We start from the raw sequence: 21,597 nt of genomic DNA on the forward strand, positions 1-21,597 counted from the left end.
GTGTACCTCCTTGATGGTTTAGATAGGCCACCGCAGTGGTGTTGTCGGAAAGGACCCTTGTGTGAGAGCCTCGCAGCTGAGGAAGAAAGTGGAGTATGGAATAATATATAGCTCTTAACTCTTTAACGTTAGAAGAATTATAAGATTCTCATCTGGACCAAAGACCCTGAACCATCTGATCCCGAAAATGTGCTCCCCAACCTTCAGGACTAGCATCTGTGGTCACTATGCTTGAAGGAGTTATCACCCACAGAACTCCTCTCGAAAGATTTTCCCAATCCAACCACCATGTAAGGGAGTGAACCACCTGTAAGGTTAACAAAACTGTCTGATCTAAATGTCCACGGTTTTTAATGTCCTCTTCTAACACAAATCTCTGAAGATGTCTAGTATGAAATTGTGCCCACTGAACCGCCGGAATACATGAAGTTAGTGAACCTAGCAAGGACATGGCACTTCTTAATGACACACTGCGTTTTTTAATCGCTAAGTTCACCTTATCAATTATGGAGGCCTGCTTATCTTCAGGAAGCAAACAAACCTGGTCCACTGAATCTAGACGTTACGTTTTGACATGTTACAGGTTGGAGTCTGGATTTTTCCCAATTGATAATCCAGCCAAGTGTTTGTAGAGAAACCACAACTTCCTCCAACCTTTGCTCGCACTGCAGGGGGTTTTCCTTATAATCAGCAGGTCATCTAGGTATGGAATAACCAGTGTGTCCTTTAACCGTAGAAAGGACATTACTTCTAATAATAATTTTGTAAAGACCCTCGGGGCCATAGATAACCCAATTGCTCGCATTGCTCTAAACTGAAAATGACAAACCTGACCATCCATTAAAACTGCCACCCGAAGAAAATGCTGATGCAATTGGTGTATAGGAAGATGGTAATAAGCATCCTTAAGATCCAATACTACCATAACAGTTTGGAAATACATTTTTTATAGCTGAACGAATGGATTCCATTTTAAATGTTTTGGATTTTATGAAGGTGTTCAATTTCCTCAAATTAAATATAGTTCTGAAAGACCCATCAGGCTTAGTAATCAGAAACAAAGGAGAGTAAAATCCTTTCTCTATCTGAGATGACGGAACCTCTATTAAAACCTGTTTAGTTAAGAGGGATCTAATTTCAAGTTCAAGCGCCTCTTGCTGTAGCTTGGATTTTAAGGAAGTTAGAAGGAAAGAATCTGGAGGTGTCCGGATAAAGTCTAAAGTAAGGCCTGAAGATACCAAATTTATGGCCCATGAATTATTTCTTTCCATTGATTAACAAATCTTAGTAATCTACCTCCCATAGGTAGAATAGGATTAACGGAATTTATCCATTGGTTTGAAGGGGCGTTTATTGAATAAATTTCCCTTTTGCCTGAACTCGTTACTCCAGCGGTCTTTAAAGTCTCTTTTCTTGCTAAATGGTGGCTTCCTGAACACCCTTCTGTAAGAAGGAAAAAAGGGATTAGGGAACCCCTTCTTCCTCTAACCCGCCTTAGTAAGTAGATCATCCAGAATGGCTCCAAAGAGGTACTCACCCTGACAGGGTATGGCACACAACTTAGATCTGGACTGGGCATCCCCCTTCCAGTTCTTTAACCACAACGCTCGACGAGCAGTATTAGCAGTAGGTTAGCTGTTCTGGACGCTAAGCAGAGCGAGTCTATTGAGGCATCTGATAGAAAGGCCGCAGCACCCTTAATCAAGGGAATAGAGGCACGCAATTTTTCTCTGGATACACCACTCCTGGTGTTTTGATCTAGCTGCTCCAGCCAAACCAGCATAGACCTGCTAGTGCATGTGGCTGAGATTGCCGGTTTAAATGCGGTGATACAAGCTTCTCATGATCTTTTAAGAAGCGCGTCTGATTTTCTGTCCATTGGATCAGACAAAGAGCCCGCATCCTCTACAGGCAAAGAGGAACGGCGAGAGGTGGATGCTACTGCCGCATCAACTTTAGGCACCTTAGCCCAGGTGGCCAAGTCCTCATCATCAAAGGTGTAGCGCCTCTTACATCTTATATCGGTACAAACCCTTTTTGGCCCTGTTTACTCCATTCCTTTTTGACAAGGTCTTTAATGGTCTGATTTACAGGAAAAACATGACCTTTTCCCTGAGCAAGACCTGCGAACATAACCTCCTGCGGTGTCTGAGGATGCTTGGACTCTGATAACCCCATTGTATTTCTTACTGACTTCACCAAATTATTTACACCATCAGTAGGAAAACAGACATAGTCCTCCTCTTCTGAGGAACAAGAAATCTGAGAGATGTCAGAATCAATCTCCCCACTTTCTGCAGACGTGTCTGGTCTAGGTGAGGATGCTCTCCTGCTTCTCTTCTCAATACTCAGATGGACCACCACCTAAGGACTGAAGCTCTTCACGGATCATTAGACGTATCTCATTAATTTTGACCGACCCCTCCTGCTGCAAGGTGTTATTTTATACAACTCTGATATAATTTCTTAATATAAGAATCAGGCAGGGGCTCGGTGCATATCGCACACTGCTTGTGCTTAGACTTCCCCGTCTTTTTTGCCTAGAAAACACAAGCAGAAGAGACTACCATAAGCTTCCATGAAGCCGTGTATACACTCACCCGGAAATATATTTATATACCGGCTGCCGGGTTGTTTGATCGGCCTGGGGTGTGGAACGGGACGATTTCTTCCCCGATTTGTCAGTGGAGTCACTCACTTTCGAGTGTCCACTACTCTTCCTCCTGGTATCACCACCGGGTAACATTAAGTCCTCCATAGGGGGCTCAGTGACTTCCTCTTGGGACGACATGATAGGCATCTCGACAGGGGGTAGTGTGCGCTAACGTAGGCACCTTTTCTCAAACACACCCCTTCCTGCTGTTTCACTTTTTTTTCTTTTTTTTTTTTACCTCCGTCCTGTGAATCAAGATCTCATCGTCAGGGTGAATCAGACCGGTCAGATGAATCCAACATGGCGTCTGCCCCGGAAATGGTGCTCAAGCCCCGCGACCCCGGAAGTTTAACCAACCACTTCCGGGACGCCAGCGCCACTGCGCATGTGCCTGTTATGATGCCAGAGAAGCCTGGACGCGCAGCATCCGCAGGCTTAACACATGCCGGCTCCTTCCTAAGCCCGTATAACCGCTGACCCAGGAATACTCACTGGAAGGTTCCCAGCGTCGGACATGCGTGAACAAGGACAAACTGGAAGGTACTTTAGGTAAGCGCTCACCCTGCACTTACTTGATTGCCGTCCAGGCCGGCCGGCCAGGCGCCGCTCACCTTCCGGCGGGGCTTCACAAACAGGGTCCCAGCAGGGTGCTGTTTGCTTCACAGCAGGTTAACCAGATGAGGGGGGAGCCAACAGGAACATTCCCCCGACTCTGTTACTCGCTCTGGAGCCCCTGCCGCTCAGCAGAGACGAACAGGCGGCAGTCCAGGCGGGTTTTCCTCTTCGTCCATCCACTGGAGTCTTCTCTGTGGGTTCCCATCTAGGAACAGGAAACCAACTGAGGAGCGAGGGGGGCCGCCCCTTTTATCTCTCTGTAGGGGCGGATCCCCTCTCTCTAGTGGGTGCTGTCATGGCGAATAGAAAAAACTTTTTTTTTTTTTTTTTTTTACTTTTGGCATGTTTCAATAATCACCACAGGAGACTAGAAGCTGCGATAACCGGATCGGCTCTGCTACATAGAGGCGATGATCAGATCGACTCTATATAGCAGAATTACTCATTTGCTATGAGCGCCGACCACTAGGCGGCGCACCCAGCAAGCCAGCAGCCTCCTGGAGACCTTTGTTTGTCATGCCAACATATAGGACACCCGCAATCACGTGACGCGGGTCACCAGTGGGCGGATTTCTGCCGCGATTGCCGGAAGCGCGTGTTAAATGACGCTGTCAGCGTTTGTCAGCGGCATTTAACGGGTTAATAACAGCGGGTGGATCACGATTCCACACGTGGCTATTCCGGGCACATGTCAGCTGTTCAAAACACTGTCGCTGTGTTGATTGTGTTGTTGTGTGTGTTGATTGACCAGAAAACTCGCCTGACCTTGTCAAGCAGAAGATGAGACACCAGACCCAACAATGCAGACAAGCTGAAGGCTGCTACCAAAGCAACCTGGGCTTCCATAACACCTCAGCAGTGCCATAGGCTGATTGTCTCCGTGCCACGTCGCATTGATACAGTAATTGATGCAAAAGGAGCCCTGACCAAGTACTGAGTGCATTTATTGAACATACATTTCAGTAGGCCAACATTTCACATTTTAAAATCGTTTTTCAAGCTGGTGTTATAAAGTATTCTAATTTACTGAGATAATGACTTTTGGGTTTTCATTGACTAATCATATGGATCGCCCCCACGTAAGGGCAATGGGGTACTCTGTACCGGGTCCTTCGGTTCAGGGGATGTCACGGTGGCCTGACCCGGTCCGTGGCCCTTTGAGGGCCGTCCAATAAAAGGAAAAGTTTGTTTAGTGTTCGTGACGCCACCTGTGGTATTCGGTCAGGGTGACTGACGCTGCTTTGGGGTCCGCTGGGGTGATGTTATGGCAGCTGAGATGGTGTACCTTCCCACAGGTGAAGTATGTCCTCACGGCTTCCCAGAGTGTAGATGGTGGATGGTGTGAGGCGCAGTGAATAACAAGGACACAAGGTTGCAGTCTCTTTACCTTTTACTGAAGACTTCAGCATCTACAGTCCAGGGTACAGACCACAGGGTAGGCAGAGTCCAGCCGGACCGAAGGCAAATCCAGAGTCCCCTTATCCAGGTGGAAATCAGTAGCCTTCCTCTAGCGCCTGTGTGTTGTAGTACCTCCCTGTTGAGCTTCTCGGTAAGGTCCTCACAACTGTTGTAGATGTTCTAGATGTTATGTCTTCCTCTCTGTCCCCCAGATGGTATGGATAGGACAAACCCGTATGACTGGTGGCCTGAGGCTTTTTACAGGGACCCTAGAGACACCCCGGCCCCCACAAGTTGCCACCGTGCCTCCTGGGTATATGGTCGGGCAGCCAACGTGGAATTAACTGTCCTGCCAGTCTCTGAAGTAAGGCGTAGAGACTATTACTCCCTCGGTGTTCTGGCTACCGGCTTCTGCGCCTCAGAAGGAGGCAGCCTCTTACAGGGCAGAACTCCTTCTGGTTATGTCTCCATGTGCTAAGACTTCGTTTCTCACCCGCTACAATACAATTCTCTTTGTGTCCTTTCTTAGGATGCTGCCGCACGTGGGGCAGGCGCAGCTCCGTGGCCTTCTATCTAGGCCTCTGACAGGATCCCACCCCTGTCAGGGACCTCTCTGTCTGCAGCTCTGTGATATTCTTCCTTCCCCTCTGTCTGCCTGACAGGGTGCTGCACTGGGCGAAGCCCAGTCAGCTTCTGACTCGATGTTACCTGGGCGAAGCCCAGCCAGCTTCTGTCTAACTTTCTATCCAGCCCACCAGTTTTACCTAATTGTGACAAGTGCCCTAGTAGATAGGAGCAAGGCTCCCCCTGGTGGACTGGAGTGTGAAGTGTGGTGTATGGTTTGTGATACCTGGTAAAGAGATCTCCTTTATTGCCATCAGACGTAATATCACTCCCCCTGGTGGAAGAATAACATTACTGCAAAGACCAGGACTCTGCGGCGCTGCACATAATCATCAACATTAACAGAAACACTTGAAATACATCACTCTGTTTGTAATGACTATATGAGTTTCACTTTTTGTATTGAAGAACTGAAATAAATTAACTTTTTGATGATATTCTAATTTTGTGAGAAGCACCTGTACACAGGCAATCCACGCATGTTTTGTGGCGCTCTATCAGCTGCAAAACATGCAGGTGCAGGGACTTGAACATGTCACTCGAGCACCCGCAATACTCGGTGCATACCTGAGCACCCTAGACAAACTTGAGTAACAAGAATTTGCACTCATCACTACTAAGCACCATAACTTATTTACATGTACTATTAGTATTTACTTACTGCAGGGTATTTGCTCATTTTGTTTTTATCCTCAGTTCTGATATTCTTCTAATATACCGGTAGCTTTTCCTGCAGTTTATAGGAAAAAAATGCTGGAGTTTCACTTTAGGTTTTTCTTTAGCAAATAAAGTTTTAGTAAAACAGTCACTAAACTACTATGAGCAATTTACGCATTCCCATAATTATAACAAGAACAGCAGGATCTCATAATGTGCACTGCTCAAAAAAAAAAAAAAAAAAAAAGGGATCACTTAAACAACAGACTATAACTCCAGGTAAATCAAACTTCTGTGAAATCAAACTGTCCACTTAGGAAGCAACACTGATTGACAATCAATTTCACATGCTGTTGTGCAAATGGAATAGACAACAGATGGAAATTATTGGCAATTATCAAGACACACTCAATAAAGGAGTGGTTCTGCAGGTGGGGACCACAGACCACATCTCAGTACCAATGCTTTCTGGCTGATGTTTTGGTCACTTTTGAATGTTGGTTGTGCTTTCACACTCGTGGTAGCATGAGGCGGACTCTACAACCCATACAAGTGGCTCAGGTAGTGCAGCTCATCCAAGATGGCACATGAATGCGAGCTGTGGCAAGAAGGTTTGCTGTGTCTGTCAGTGTAGTGTTCAGAGGCTGGAGGCGCTAACAGGAGACAGGCCAGTACACCAGGAGACGTGGAGGGGGCCGTAGGAGAGCAACAATCCAGCAGCAGGATCGCTACCATTGCCTTTGAGCAAGGAGGAACAGGAGGAGCATTGCCAGAGCCCTGCAAAATGACCTCCAGCAGGCCACAAATGTGTATGTGTCTGCACAAATGGTTAGAAACTGACTCCATGAGGATGGTCTGAGTGCCCGGCGTCCACAGATGGGGTTGTGGTCAGAGCCCAACACCAGGCAGGACGCTTGGCATTTGCCACAAAACACCAGGATTGGCAATTTCGCCACTGGCGCCCTGTGCTCTTCACAAATGAAAGCAGGTTCACACTGAGCACATGTGACAGAGTCTGGAGATGCCGTGGAGATCAATATGCTGCCTGCAACATCCTTCAGCATGACCGGTTTGGCAGTGGGTCAGTAATGGTGTGGGGTGGCATTTGTTAGGAGGGCCGCACAGCCCTTCATGTGCTCGCCAGAGGTAGCCTGACTGCAATTAGGTACCAAGATGAGATCCTCAGACTCCTTGTGAGATCATATGCTGGGTTGGCCCTGGGTTACTCCTAATGCAGGAAAATGCCAGACCTCATGTGGATGGAGTGTGTCAGCAGTTCCTGCAAAATGAAGGCATTGAAGCTATGGACTGGCCCCTCGTTCCCCAGACCTGAATCCAATTGAACACATCTGGGACATCATGTCTCGCGCCATCCACCAACATCACGTTGCACCACAGACTGTTCAGGAGTTGGCGGATGCTTTATTCCAGGTCTGGGAGGAGATCCCTTAGGCAACCATCTGCCGCCTCATCAGGAGCATGCCCATGCAATGTAGGGAAGTCATACAAGCACGTGGAGGCCACACACACTACTGAGCATCATTTCCTTGTCTTGAGGCATTTCCACTGAAGTTGGATCAGCCTGTAACTTCATTTTCCACTTTGATTTTGAGCATCATTCCAACTCCAGACCTCCGTGGGGTATTAGTTGTGATTTACCGTACATACTCGAGTATAAGTCGAGAATTTCAGCCCATTTTTTTAGGCTGAAAATGCCCCTCTCGGCTTATACTCGAGTGATTCCCAGGGGTCGGCTGGGAAGGGGAAGCGGCAGCTGTCTAATAATACTCACCTGCTCCTGGCACGGTCCCTACACGTCCCTGGTTCTCCGGGCGCTGACAGCTTCTTCCTGTATTGAGCGGTCACATGGTACCACTCATTACAGTAATGAATATGGACCCCACTCCACTCCCATAGGGGTGGAGCCGCATATTCATTACTGTAATGAGCTGTACCATGTGACCGCTCAATACAGGAAGAAGCTGCCGGTGCCCGGAGAACCCGGGACTGCGTCGGGAGCAGGTCAGTATGACTGGGGGCAGTGCACGATATTCGCCTGTTCCTCGTTCCACCATCGGCACCGCTGTGTCTTCTGCGTCCTCTGCACTGATGCTCAGGTTAGAGGGCGCGATGACGCAACTAGTGTGCGCCGCCCTCTGCCTGAGCGTCAGTGCAGAGGACACGGAAGACACAGCGACGCCCAGCGGTGGAACGGAGGACAGGTGAATATACCAAGTGCCGGGGGCCTGACCGACAAGAGGTGAGTATGTGATTTTTTTTTTTAAATCGCAGCAACAGCGTATGGGGCAAATATCTCTATGGAGCATCTTATGGGGCCATGTGCAGCATTTGTGCAGCATTATATGGGGCATATTTTAATATGGAGCATCTTATGGGGCCCATCATAAACTGTATGGAGCATTACAGGGGGCTCCTGATTCAATATGGATATTCAAAAACATTTAACCTACTGATGTCTCAATTAATTTTACTTTTATTGGTATCTATTTTTATTTTTGACATTTACCGGTAGCTGCTGCATTTTCCACCCTAGCTGCATTTTCCACCCTAGGCTTATACTCGAGTCATTAAGTTTTCCCAGTTTTTTGTGGCAAAATTAGGGGTCTCGGCTTATACTCGGGTTGGCTTATACTCTAGTATATACGGCACATTGATAATTTTTAGGTTTTATTGTTCTCAACACATTACACTATGTAATGAATAAAGATTTACAACTGGAACATTTCAGTGATATCTAGGATGTGGGATTTTAGTGTTGTCTTTATTTATTTGAGCAGTGTATATTAGGGAACAGTTTCCCTCCCAATTACACAGGCCAACAAAAAACAACTTTTTTTATGTTTCTTTGATGAAAATAGGCAAATATTACTAATTTTGGGTCGAGAAACTCAAATATACCCACAGAATTGTTTAATTAGCTCTCGTTTTTTAGATACACGCCATGGAAGTATGTGCTGTAGGTAGCGAGAAGAATTCATTACAAGAGTATAAATTGCACAGTACAGTACACATATTTAGTATCGCCGCGTCCGTAACGACCCAACCTATAAAACTGTCCCACTAGTTAACCCCTTCAGTAAACACCGTAAGAAAAAAAAAAAAAAAACGAGGCAAAAAACAACGCTTTATTACCATACCGCCGAACAAAAAGTGGAATAACACGCGATCAAAAAGATGGATATAAATAACCATGGTACCGCTGAAAACGTCATCTTGTCCCGCAAAAAACAAGCCGCCATACAGCATCATCAGCAAAAAAATAAAAAAGTTATAGTCCTCAGAATAAAGCGATGCCAAAATAATTATTTTTTCTATAAAATAGTTTTTATCGTATAAAAGCGCCAAAACATTAAAAAATGATATAAATGAGGTATCGCTGTAATCGTACTGACCCGACGAATAAAACTGCTTTATCAATTTTACCAAACGCAGAACGGTATAAAGAAATTCATGAATAGCTGGTTTTTGGTTATTCTGCCTCACAAAAAACGGAATAAAAAGTGATAAAAAATGGTCACGTGTCCGAAAATGTTACCAATAAAAACGTCAACTCGTCCCGCAAAAAACAAGACCTCACATGACTCTGTGGACCAAAATGTGGAAAAATTATAGGTCTCAAAATGCCACGTATATAAGTGCCACGTATTTAAGTGCCACGTATAAGTGCCACGTATTTAAGTGCCACGTATAAGCAAAGTAATGATGGTAAGCAGTCTTCACAAGTGGAGTAATTGGTCTTCTTTGGTTGGCAAATGTCACATAACCACACACGTAACAAAAATTGTTAACAATATTTGCACATTTACGAGGCATTTTCAAAGTGTAAATTCTCTCCACAAAATTACTGCAACAAGAGAAAGAGACTTCAATTAGTACAAACTATGCAGACACAATTTATAAAATGGCTGACATTGGTTCAACAGGTCTGTAATCAGGTTTACCAATACACATTTGTTGAAAATTCAAAATTTCCCTATTTTCCTGCATAATAATCTTAAATGACCTGTATCTCAGCAACAAGAGCTAATAATGATTTTTAAGTAACATATTCGTTTTTAGGATGCTAAAATTATTACAAACCAGCTATTTTCATTTCAGAAACATTTTCACTGTTGGCCAGTGTTATCAAGTAAGGGACAATAACAATAATCCAAACTAGCTTAGTTGACATGTGAGCTCATGCATTAGTCCAGAGCAGACGGTCACTAAAGCACAAGTCATGACTTGCTGTAGTTGGTTACCATGAGTAGTCACAAAGATAAAATTCCACTTATTTCTCAAATGGAGTGTTCATATTCTGTTTTTTTTTTTTTTTTTTTTTTTTGCTTGATTTTCACAGAAATTCCTACCATTTACTCTTGTCAAGTTGGAAATTACTATTTGCCAGCTTTCTGCAAGCCCCCAAGACCTGCACCTTAAAGGGAACCTGTCACCTCGTTTTTTCGGTATGAGATAAAAATACTGTTAAATAGGGCCTGAGCTGTGCATTACAATAGTGTAGTTTGTGGACCCCGATTCCCCACCTATGCTGCCGAAATACGTTACCAAAGTAGTCGTTTTCGCCTGTCAATCAGGCTGGTCAGGTCGGATGGGCATGGTGTCTTCCCCCAGATCTTGCGTAGTTTTCCGTTGGTGGCGTAGTGGTGTGCGCATGTCCAAGGTCCCGAATCCTGCACAGGGGTGTGAAAATAGCAGCGATGTCCGTTATTCCATTGGTGGTCGCTGGGCGCGGCCATCTTGCTTTGGCCGCGCGTGCGCAGAAGTGGCGCTCTGCTGGCCGCGGCTTCAGGAAAATGGCCGCGGGCATCCGTGCGTGCGCAGATGGCTATCGCGGGGGCCATTTTCGTGAAGCAGAGTTCGCATCTCTGCTTCACGAAAATGGCCGCCGCGATAGCCATCTGCGCACGCGCAGATGCCCGCGGCCATTTTCCTGAAGCCGCGGCCAGCAGAGCGCCGCTTCTGCGCACGCGCGGCCAAAGCAAGATGGCCGCGCCCACCGACCACCAATGGAATAACGGACATCGCTGCTATTTTCACACCCCTGTGCAGGATTCGGGACCTTGGACATGCGCACACCACTACGCCACCAACGGAAAACTACGCAAGATCTGGGGGAAGACACCACGCCCATCCGACCTGACCAGCCTGATTGACAGGCGAAAACGACTACTTTGGTAACGTATTTCGGCAGCATAGGTGGGGAATCGGGGTCCACAAACTACACTATTGTAATGCACAGCTCAGGCCCTATTTAACAGTATTTTTATCTCATACCGAAAAAACGAGGTGACAGGTTCCCTTTAACAGCAAAGAAGAAATGTATATTAGCCAGTACTTTATTAGCTATAAAATGGGATCAGATTTGAATGAAAATACTGCCCATTTAAGAACAACACAGCGCCATTAGTAAAGTGGTGTCAAGGAGATTCTATAACAAGAAAATAAAAATAGATTCCCTTTAAATATAACTATGAGTAGGATTAACCCACCTAAGCTGTCTTTATGGGCTTGTAGGTCATAGGAAGCTGAATAATATGATACTTTAATAACTGCGATCCGATGTTTTATTCCAGAGATATTCACATTTTTATTATGTAAATTAGCTGTTAAGATCTATAGGCGGGGCACAGATCTACCTGAGAATCTGCCTCCAGAGGGTATTTTAAATTAAAGGGGCTGTTACCAGTGTGAGACATGTGATGACTGACAGACTGGTCTCATGATCTACAGGTCTTACATTGATAACACCTCCTTTCATTTATAAGCAGCTCTGGAGGCTGATTCTCAGGAAGACCAGTGTCCGACCCATGGACCTTATTTACATATTAAGAAAAATATGGATTTCTCTGGAATTAGACATCGGATAACAGTTATCAAGGTATCATTTGATTCAGCTTTCCATGACCTCCACGACCATATTGGGGGTTGAGCTTACTATATATCCACTTTAAACAGAGCTCCATGTAACCCCAGACCACTAACAATGCTAGCAACCTATCCAACAGCTTACAGAATCTGTTTGTAGGATACAGAGCGTATCTGATGAAGAAGTTGCTGTGGGCCTGTCTTTATATCAAGCTGTATTTTCACCCAAATCTTTATTTATTTTGTATCCCACATCAATGTGTAGCCTCAAGACAAAAAATAAGAGCATGTCAACAGATTTTTCTTCCCTTTTCTTGTCTTTACAACATCTTTGCACTAGCTCATATCCTGGTATATGACCAATCATTTCCTGTAATGTGCTCAGCATCTTTTGCAAATGTTCACAATGTTCCTTGCCTGGATAATAGATCTTTTCAATAGGACATAACTATAATACAAGTCTATGACCAGACATAAATGTACCCTCGTCTTGCCGATTTCTCCATTTGATGGGGGTGTTCCAGCCTTATGTCGTACTTCTGGAATATTACTTTTTGATCATGGAGTCCAGCTGCAGAGACCCCCTTACGAATCAGGAGCAAAGAGGGGTTGAGTTCCCTTCTGCCTTTTTTCTTAAAGATGGAACTCATGTCAATGAGTTACGCAGGAATCAATCTGAAGGAGTGGTGGACATGCCACAGATTCAGGAAACCTTCATCCTATTGTGGTGGGTTTGAGAATTTGGACTTGAACCTAAGAACTAATACATACTGTTAGCATTTACCATGCACATTTACAAGAACACCGAGTCTCTGCAGGTGTAACTAGGGTGTACTTAGAGGGGTTCACCCCTTTCAGAAAATATGGACTGGATTCCATGTTGTTAACGTCACGTCAGCGCAGTAGCCAATACCAGGAACATGTTTTAGTTTCATTTTTTTTCCAGTTACAAAATACATGTAGTAAAAAATAAATAATGAAAAACAGCCAATTCACCTAAATTCATCTAGCACTAGTCAATGTGTTTTGCTACCAAGTCACAGTCCAGGCAACTACGTATACCGCCATGAAACCAGCAGAACAGGAAAGAGGACTTGGCTCTGGATATAGGAATTCCCTGAGGTGCACACTGGATACATGTCACCTCCATGACAGATAGTAATCCACTGTTTACTGCTGACAAATCATTGGATACTAATGGAGCGTGCCCTGGCCTATTACTGACAGTACTGGACTAAAAATACAACATAGATTAATATTACCAGCAACTTCAATAAAAAAAAACAAACACAATCTCCCACGGTTAAAGGTGTAATCCTCGAGAGAAAAAAAAAGCAGCAGTAATTTACATGGTATATAGTAGGTAAAATATCGCTGTAATCCTGCCTAAGAAATAATTTATTCATACAGGTTAGAAAAAGCTATGTCCAAGGACAAACTGAGGAAGCGGTTTCCTATAGCAAGCAAAGAGCTTCATACATGTTTTTCCTAAGTCCACATTCACACGTTCAGTTTTTACCTCAGTATTTGCAAGCCAAAACCAGAAGTGGGTGATAAATACAGAAGTGGTGATGTGTTCTATTATACTTTTCCTCTAATTGTTCCTCTCTTGGTTTTGGCTTACAGATACTGATGTAAAATACTGACCAAATACTGAACGTGTGAACACGGCACAAATACTGAGGTAAAATACTGAGGTAAAATACTGAACGTGTGAACACGGCACAAATACTGAGGTAAAATACTGAACGTGTGAACACGGCACAAATACTGAGGTAAAATACTGACCACATACTGAACGTGTGAACACGGCACAAGTACTGAGGTAAAATACTGACCAAATATACTGAATGTGTGCACGTGGCCTAAGATGGATTCCGCAGACATGGGGACTGACATGGACGTCTGCCACGCTAATTTTCACTTCTATCAGCACAGGGCCAGCCTAGCTCTACAACGTTGTATTGTGACAGTAATGATATGTTAGATGGGATGTGCCCAGCAACAAGTGCCTCAGATACTCAGACCTTCAGGGGTATCCCCATCACAGGGATATGTCACTGCATTCATATAACTTGGGTCACCCACAGATCTAGCCAATTACTGTACTCCAAGTCCCCTTTATATTTTTCTTCTGCCAGTCAAAAAAGGTCACTATATTACAAATATAATTGCAAATTACTAAGACTCTGCACTTTATTACCATTTTTACACAATGGGCAAACAGTTCCACATTTTTGTAAATGAAAAACCATTGTGACCTAGACCTTTGGGCAGTGCATCATTTTAGCAGTCCTAGCTACAGCACTGTGAGCCCCGTAATATATCATTGAAGGGGGCACTTGGGATCATTTTGCCTTTATTACATTTTATGTTATCTATCAGTTCCTTTTTCACCCCCCATTTTCTTACGGTTCTTTTAGGCAGTGGCAACAACCTTCTAGATGATTTTTCACTAGGTCATGTGATAAGGCAGATTTTGGTAATAGGACGTTGGCACTTTAGGCGGAAAGCGGGCAGCTATTTAAACCTCTGCTTTCTGGATCTGGAGCAGTCTGACTGAAGATTTCTACACTGAAGCATCTCCCCATCCACCCGCCTATTTAGTTGTTATTTGTTTTCTGTCTCGGTGATTCTTTTGAGAGGGTCGCCCAGCTAATGCTGGGACAGGATTTGAATGTATTGAGTTAATTTTTGGTATAATTATTTATTAAATATTTGATTAAAATGTTTTATTATTTGGATTTACTTTGGGTAACCCTAAATAAACACTGCAGCCTTTATGCCAACTTCTGTTTGTGTCTCAGAATTCTTTCTTTCCATGATATTTAGACTGACAAGTTATAGGCAAGTATGCGCCCCTCTCTCGCCAGTCCTGGAATCCTGGTTGGGTCCTCACCACCTCTGATCTAATAGGCTTGGCCTTAGTCAGATGGTTTGTCGGCCATTGCTTGTCCAGGAGCCAATATAAGGGAATATTACCATTTCAGAATGGGGGTTTTCTTCATAGTCCAGTACTCATTTCCTTGGACAGTGGGTAGCTAAGGTATAGTGGTGCAATGAGAAAACAGTGAAGGTAATGGAGTTCTACAGAAGTAAGCATCCCCTTCAGTCTTAGATTCGGTAGCGGTCCTGATGGTCGGCCATAACATGGAACAACCCTGTTATTTATCGGCTCAACATGGAAGGGACAAACAAAATACTGAAATATTCAAAGTGGTTATGAGCTGAAGGTGAGGTTCTCTCTACAGAGTTGCCCCATAGTCAGGTGGAATTTCCTTTGTATCCTTGAGATAAAAGATGCCAAAGTAAAAAGATCAAAGTCAATTGACTGTCTGTACAGGGCAGATGAGCATATTTTCGGTCTCAGTGCGATCCAACAAAACCTCGAATTGCAAATGGACCAATGTTATTCTATGGGGCCATGCATATGTCAGATTTTTTCCTACATGCCCAACTTTGAAAAGATCTTCAGATGGCACTCGGCCATGCAGGTCAATCCTACTGCACTCGGATGACATCTGCGTTCAGTCAGATTTTCACAGTCTGGCAGGATGGAGAAGATGATGATTTTTTATTCTCCATACTCTCCTCATCCGAGACACTGAGCGTAATTTTCTAGGAAGAGAAAACATTAAAGTTGTCTGCACCTGTCCTAAAGTCATCGTATACCCTAAATAAAATAAAATAAATAAATAAATATGACACATGGAGGACACTTGTTAGGATGTGTATCCCGACGGATTCACAACGCCCAATGACTTTAAGGCCAGGGTCACACCAGCGTATAAATCAGAAAAGAGCTATCCGATTTTTTTATTGGAGCACATTCGGATCAGTGTTATTCAATGAGGCAGCGCTGATGACTGATTTTTTTTCATCGTAGCACGATGAGATTACACTCAGAAATAGGAAACACTCCTACAAGTTTATGGGTGTGTGGAAGACATCTGAGTGCAGTCCAATTTCTACGGACTCATACAATGGAGAAGATGAAGACATTTTGTTCTGAAGGTGTGCCCTGATTCTATCATCCGAGAACATCGGATCACACTATGCTGACACTGATCAGAGTGCCATTAGCCTAATCGGCCCGATACGCTCAGATGAGAGACTCCACGGTAGTGTGATCCTATCCTAAGACTGACAACCCCACAAACACGCAACATCCAGTTGTCAAATAGCTCGCACATTTCTAGGAGTAATAACAGAGGGATGAGGCACCACAGAAATGTAAGAGAAGATGCTGGAGAATGATTATTTCTCTTCTGAGACGCATCAGATGGTGAACGGAGCACTACTCTAATTTCGCCCCATTACCCTGCTATGTTTTACATATACAAAAGAAAATCTGTGCAGTGGATATGTGGGTGTTTCAGGCTCGGAGATGATCATGGTTCCCGCGCAGCCTTGCACATCCTTTGGCTCTAGTCAATGCAATCTGATCCCAAAAACATTACAGCCATTTAACCTAATAGCAAAGAGGGAAACACAGAAAAGGAAATTTATTGTATAGCCACATGAGCCGGACACGTGAAAGGGTCAGAGGTGGGATCTGTCAAGGTTAGCCAGCGATATTGGCAAATTACCGAAAGTGCATGTTCCTCCTTATCCGCCTATGAAAAGCTGTACAGAAAAGGTCAAGTGGGGCGGCCACCAACGAGACTAATACAGATGATGTGCCAGTGTATACAGAAGACAGCGGCACCAAGGGCATCACTATATTCACATGCCCTACTATGCCCATGCATTGGGGGCACAATTACTGCGGGTACCATATAGAGGCACATCAGCTTCATGTAGACACAGATGCTAGGACATAGGCAGCACTGTACATACAGTATACGGACAATCACACCTTCCTGTACATTAGGTGCCTGGCAGCACCCGATCACAGGATCCTACTGCTAGAGGATTCCCTGCAGCAGCTCACAGGGAACAAGTAGTGGCACAAGGGAGGTAATGCCAGCATGGGATGTACCCACCCTGCTGATGCAGACCACCAGCCAGATGCACATACCCACTCAGCTGATGCAGACCACCAGCCGGATGGCATGTGCCCACCCAGCTGATGCAGACCAGCAACCGGATGGCATGTGCCCACCCAGCTGATGCAGACCAGCAGCCAAATGGCATGTGCCCACCCAGCTAATGCAGACCAGCAGCCGGATGGCATGTGCCCACCCAGCTGATGCAGACCAGCAACCGGATGGCATGTGCCCACCCAGCTGATGCAGACCAGCAGCCAAATGGCATGTGCCCACCCAGCTGATGCAGTCCAGCAGCCAGATGGCATGTGCCCACCCAGCTGATGCAGTCCAGCAGCCAGATGGCATGTGCCCACCCAGCTGATGCAGTCCAGCAGCCAGATGGCATGTGCCCACCCAGCTGATGCAGACCAGCAGCCAGATGGCATATGCCCACCCAGCTGATGCAGACCACCAGCCAGATGGCATATGCCCACCCAGCTGATGCAGACCACAAGCCAGATGGCATATGCCCACCCAGCTGATGCAGACCGGCAGCCGGATGGCATGTGCCCACCCAGCTGATGCAGACCAGCAACCGGATGGCATGTGCCCACCCAGCTGATGCAGACCAGCAACCGGATGGCATGTGCCCACCCAGCTGATGCAAACCAGCAGCCGGATGGCATGTGCCCACCCAGCTGATGCAGACCACCAGCCTCACACCTGCCCCTTGTTGGAGGGCTGCCCCATGACAATGACAGCTCCCGTGAGGTCTGCATTAAGGCTACGTTCACATTTGCGGTCAGCGCCGCAGCGTCGGGCGCCGCAGCGGCGCCGCATGCGTCATGCGCCCCTATACTTAACATGGGGGCGCATGGACATGCGTTGTGCTGCGTTTTGCGCCGCATGGCCGCAAGCGTTGGACGCAAGAAACGCTTCAAGTTGCATTTTTTTTGCGTCCAACTTGCGGGCAAAAACGACGCATGCGGCGCAAAACGCAGCGTTTTAGCGTGCGTTTTGCCGCGTTTTTGTTTGCGTTGTGCGCTGCGGCGCCGACGCTGCGGCGCACAACGCAAATGTGAACGTAGCCTTACTAGTGATGCTGTACATGGCAGGGTAGGTGGCACACTGCACTTACTCTTATGCGCTGCCACCAGGGACTTGCCATCCTTGATGAGCTCCTTGATGAACTTGTTGGTCTTGTCCAGCTCAGTTTCGTGGGATTTCAGCCTCTCCCGAAATTGCGGGCTGTCCAAGTAACAATCAGTGAACTCCAGTGGGGGCAGCCCCATCTTCCGCCTCACCGAGCAGCAACGACGAGAGCAGGCAGCTAGCAGCGATCAGATGCAGGAGCCGTGCCCGCCTGTGAGAGGCGCCCCGGGGCTCAGGACATGCTGGCAGCGCAGCCCGGGAGCTGCAGTCATTGAAAGTTTCCGTGCGCAGGGCGGCGCTCAGGCGGCTGCGGGCGTGTGCGGAGGGAGCCCGGCTAGTGATGGCATCCGGCTCCGTGCGCTCGTACTGGAGGCAGGAGGAAACGAGAAGTAGATGGGGCCTCTCAGATAAGGCCGTGTGATCTCATGGCCACTGGCCGCCACCTCCCAGCGAGCTCGGCCCAGACACCTCCCACCGGTGCTGACAGCCGCCCCGCACCGCCCTCTGCCCCACACACCCCCTGAGGAGGAGGGCGCACCCCGAGCAGGGCACCTGGCCGCCACTGCGCCTCACCTAGCTCCGCACACACCGGCGGCACTGCGCCTCACCTAGCTCCGCACACACCGGCGGCACTGCGCCTCACCTAGCTCCGCACACACAGGCGGCACTGCGCCTCACCTAGCTCCGCACACACCGGCGGCACTGCGCCTCACCTAGCTCCGCACACACAGGCGGCACTGCGCCTCACCTAGCTCCGCACACACAGGCTCATCATACTTATTATTTCCCGTGTGCCGCCAGGTCCCATCATTGGATCATATACCTGAGCTCTGCTTGTGCTGCCCATTCTGGCGATGTTTACCTACAGATGTAACCCTGCATTTAGGTCCGTGTTCACACACTGTGGCTGCGTTTCCGTGCTATTATTCCTGGCGCTGCAATCACATAAAAGGATGAGGATGTTGTTTCTGCGGACCCCCAGCTCATCGTTATCTGTGCCCTTAATAGTGCATGTTATGTATTGTATGTGTGGTTTCAGTCTCTTCCATGGACAGGGCTGCCACTAGGAATTTCGGGGCCCCATACTGGCAAAATTTTCGGAGCCCCCCTTGAGACTCCGCCCAGGCTCCACCCCAGCCCCGCCTCCACCCCTCCTACCATCCACAGTCCCACTGCCCTCTCTTCCAAAAACTCCACTTCTGCACCATGTCCTCACCAATCACACATTTAAAGTTCCCATCACCACATACATGGCCTGCAGCTTTTGTTTTGGCCTTAAGATTTTTTAATCCACCACCAAGACAAGGTAGACTCTTCTGGCTGAACTTTACTGTAACTTACTAAACATTTGTTAAAATATCCAATAAAATTTAGGCATATTTTTATTTATTTTTCAATTTTTAAATGACCAATAATATCACAAACAAGGAAAAATACCACCACACTATGATCAGACACCATATTACTACCACATAGTGACCTATAATACCACATACCAGAAACAAATACCGCCACACTATGTCCAGATCACATATTACCACCACATGGTGACCAATAAAACCACATACAAAGAACAAATACCGCTACACCATGACCAGATGACATATTACCACCACAGTGATCGAATAATATCACATACAAGGGACAAATACCGCAACACCATGTCCAGACCACATATTACCACCACATAGTGACTGAATACTACAATTCTGATCAGTAATAAAAAAAAAACACCATACTATACTATCACCATAAGTGCCATTATACACAGGAGATCTGTACTTAGTATGCAGTGTATAGTGTCAGTGTATAGGTAACACTGACTTACCAGTGACGTCTCTAGGTGAAGTCCTTCATCTTTCATCCAGCACAGACCGCCATCATGTCTTCCAGCCAGGACTCGTCTCTGCAGGAAATAACAGAGTTATCTCGAGCTCCGCTTGTAGAACACATTACTTAATTTTTCCCAACTTCTACATTACACCACATGAAGAAAAAGAGGCCCCATGATCCGATTCCTGCACGATCTGTCTCCAATCCTGCCCCCATGTCTTTCATCATACCCCGTGTCCAGCATCTCTGCCCCCGTGTCCAGCATCTCTGCCCCCGTGTCCAGCATTCTGCCCCCGTGTCCAGCATCTCTGCCGTGTCCAGCATTCTGCCCCCGTGTCCAGCATACTGCCCCCGTGTCCAGCATACTGCCCCTTTGTCCAGCATACTGCCCCCGTGTCCAGCATACTGCCCCTTTGTCCAGCATACTGCCCCTTTGTCCAGCATACTGCCCGTGTCCAGCGTTCTGTCCCTGTGTCCAGCATCTCTGCCCCGTGTCCAGCATTCTGCCAGTGTCCAGCATTCTGCCCCTGTGTCCAGCACACTGCCCCTTTGTCCAGCATTCTGCCCCTGTGTCCAGCATTCTGCCCCTGTGTCCAGCATTCTGCCCCTGTGTCCAGCATACTGCCCCTGTGTCCAGCATACTGCCCCTGAGTCCAGCATACTGCCCCTTTGTCCAGCATACTGCCCCTTTGTCCAGCATACTGCCCGTGTCCAGCGTTCTGCCCCTGTGTCCAGCATCTCTGCCCCTGTGTCCGGCATTCTGCCAGTGTCCGGCATTCTGCCCCTTTGTCCAGCATTCTGCCCCTGTGTCCAGCATACTGCCCCTTTGTCCAGCATACTGCCCCGTGTCCAGCATTCTGCCCCCTGTGTCCAGCATTCTGCCCCCTGTGTCCAGCATTCTGCCCCTGTGTCCAGCATTCTGCCCCTGTGTCCAGCATTCTGCCCCCTGTGTCCAGCATTCTGCCCCCTGTGTCCAGCATTCTGCCCCTGTGTCCAGCATTCTGCCCCTGTGTCCGGCATTCTGCCAGTGTCCGGCATTCTGCCCCTGTGTCCAGCGTTCTGCCCCTGTGTCCAGCGTTCTGCCCCTGTGTCCAGCATACTGCCCCTTTGTCCAGCATACTGCCCCTTTGTCCAGCATACTGCCCGTGTCCAGCGTTCTGCCCCTGTGTCCAGCATCTCTGCCCCTGTGTCCGGCATTCTGCCAGTGTCCGGCATTCTGCCCCTTTGTCCAGCTTACTGCCCCGTGTCCAGCATTCTGCCCCCTGTGTCAAGCATTCTGCCCCCTGTGACCAGCATCTCTGCCCCTGTGTCCAGCATCTCTACCCCTGTGTCCAGCATCTCTGCCCGTGTCCAGCATTCTGCCCCCTGTGTCCAGCATTCTGCCCCCTGTGTCCAGCATCTCTGCCCCCTGTGTCCAGCATTCTGCCCCCTGCGTCCGGCATTCTGCCCCCTGTGTCCAGCATCTCTGCCCCCTGTGTCCAGCATCTCTGCCCCCTGTGTCCAGCATCTCTGCCCCGTGTCCAGCATCTCTGCCCCCAGTGTCCAGCATCTCTGCCCCCTGTGTCCAGCATCTCTGCCCCGTGTCCAGCATCTCTGCCCCCTGTGTCCAGCATCTCTGCCCCCTGTGTCCAGCATCTCTGCCCCCTGTGTCCAGCATCTCTGCCCCTGTGTCCAGCATACTGCCCCTGTGTCCAGCATAATGGCCCTGTGTTCAGCTTTCTGCCCCAGCGGGTCCAGCGTTCTGCCCCGGGCCCCAGTGTTCTGCCCCGGGCCCCACCCCCCTGGGATCGCCGCTGTAAAAAAAACCAA

At 47.3% G+C, this 21,597-nt stretch overlaps 1 protein-coding gene across 2 annotated transcripts in view; it reads right to left on the reverse strand.

Moving 5' to 3' along the window:
* Positions 1 to 18,470, reverse strand: part of ARHGAP26 (Rho GTPase activating protein 26) — a 588,303-nt gene extending 569,833 nt beyond the window's left edge. For both annotated transcript variants that reach the window (XM_077265841.1, XM_077265842.1), the window contains exon 1: positions 17,942 to 18,470. In XM_077265841.1, the coding sequence (XP_077121956.1) occupies positions 17,942 to 18,095 (154 nt within the window). In that variant the 5' untranslated portion in view covers positions 18,096 to 18,470. The remainder of the gene's footprint in view (positions 1 to 17,941) is intronic.
* Positions 18,471 to 21,597: the final 3,127 nt, after the last annotated feature.

The sequence above is a fragment of the Ranitomeya variabilis genome, chromosome 5, assembly GCF_051348905.1.
Source record: "Ranitomeya variabilis isolate aRanVar5 chromosome 5, aRanVar5.hap1, whole genome shotgun sequence".
NCBI classification, from domain to species: domain Eukaryota; kingdom Metazoa; phylum Chordata; class Amphibia; order Anura; family Dendrobatidae; genus Ranitomeya; species Ranitomeya variabilis.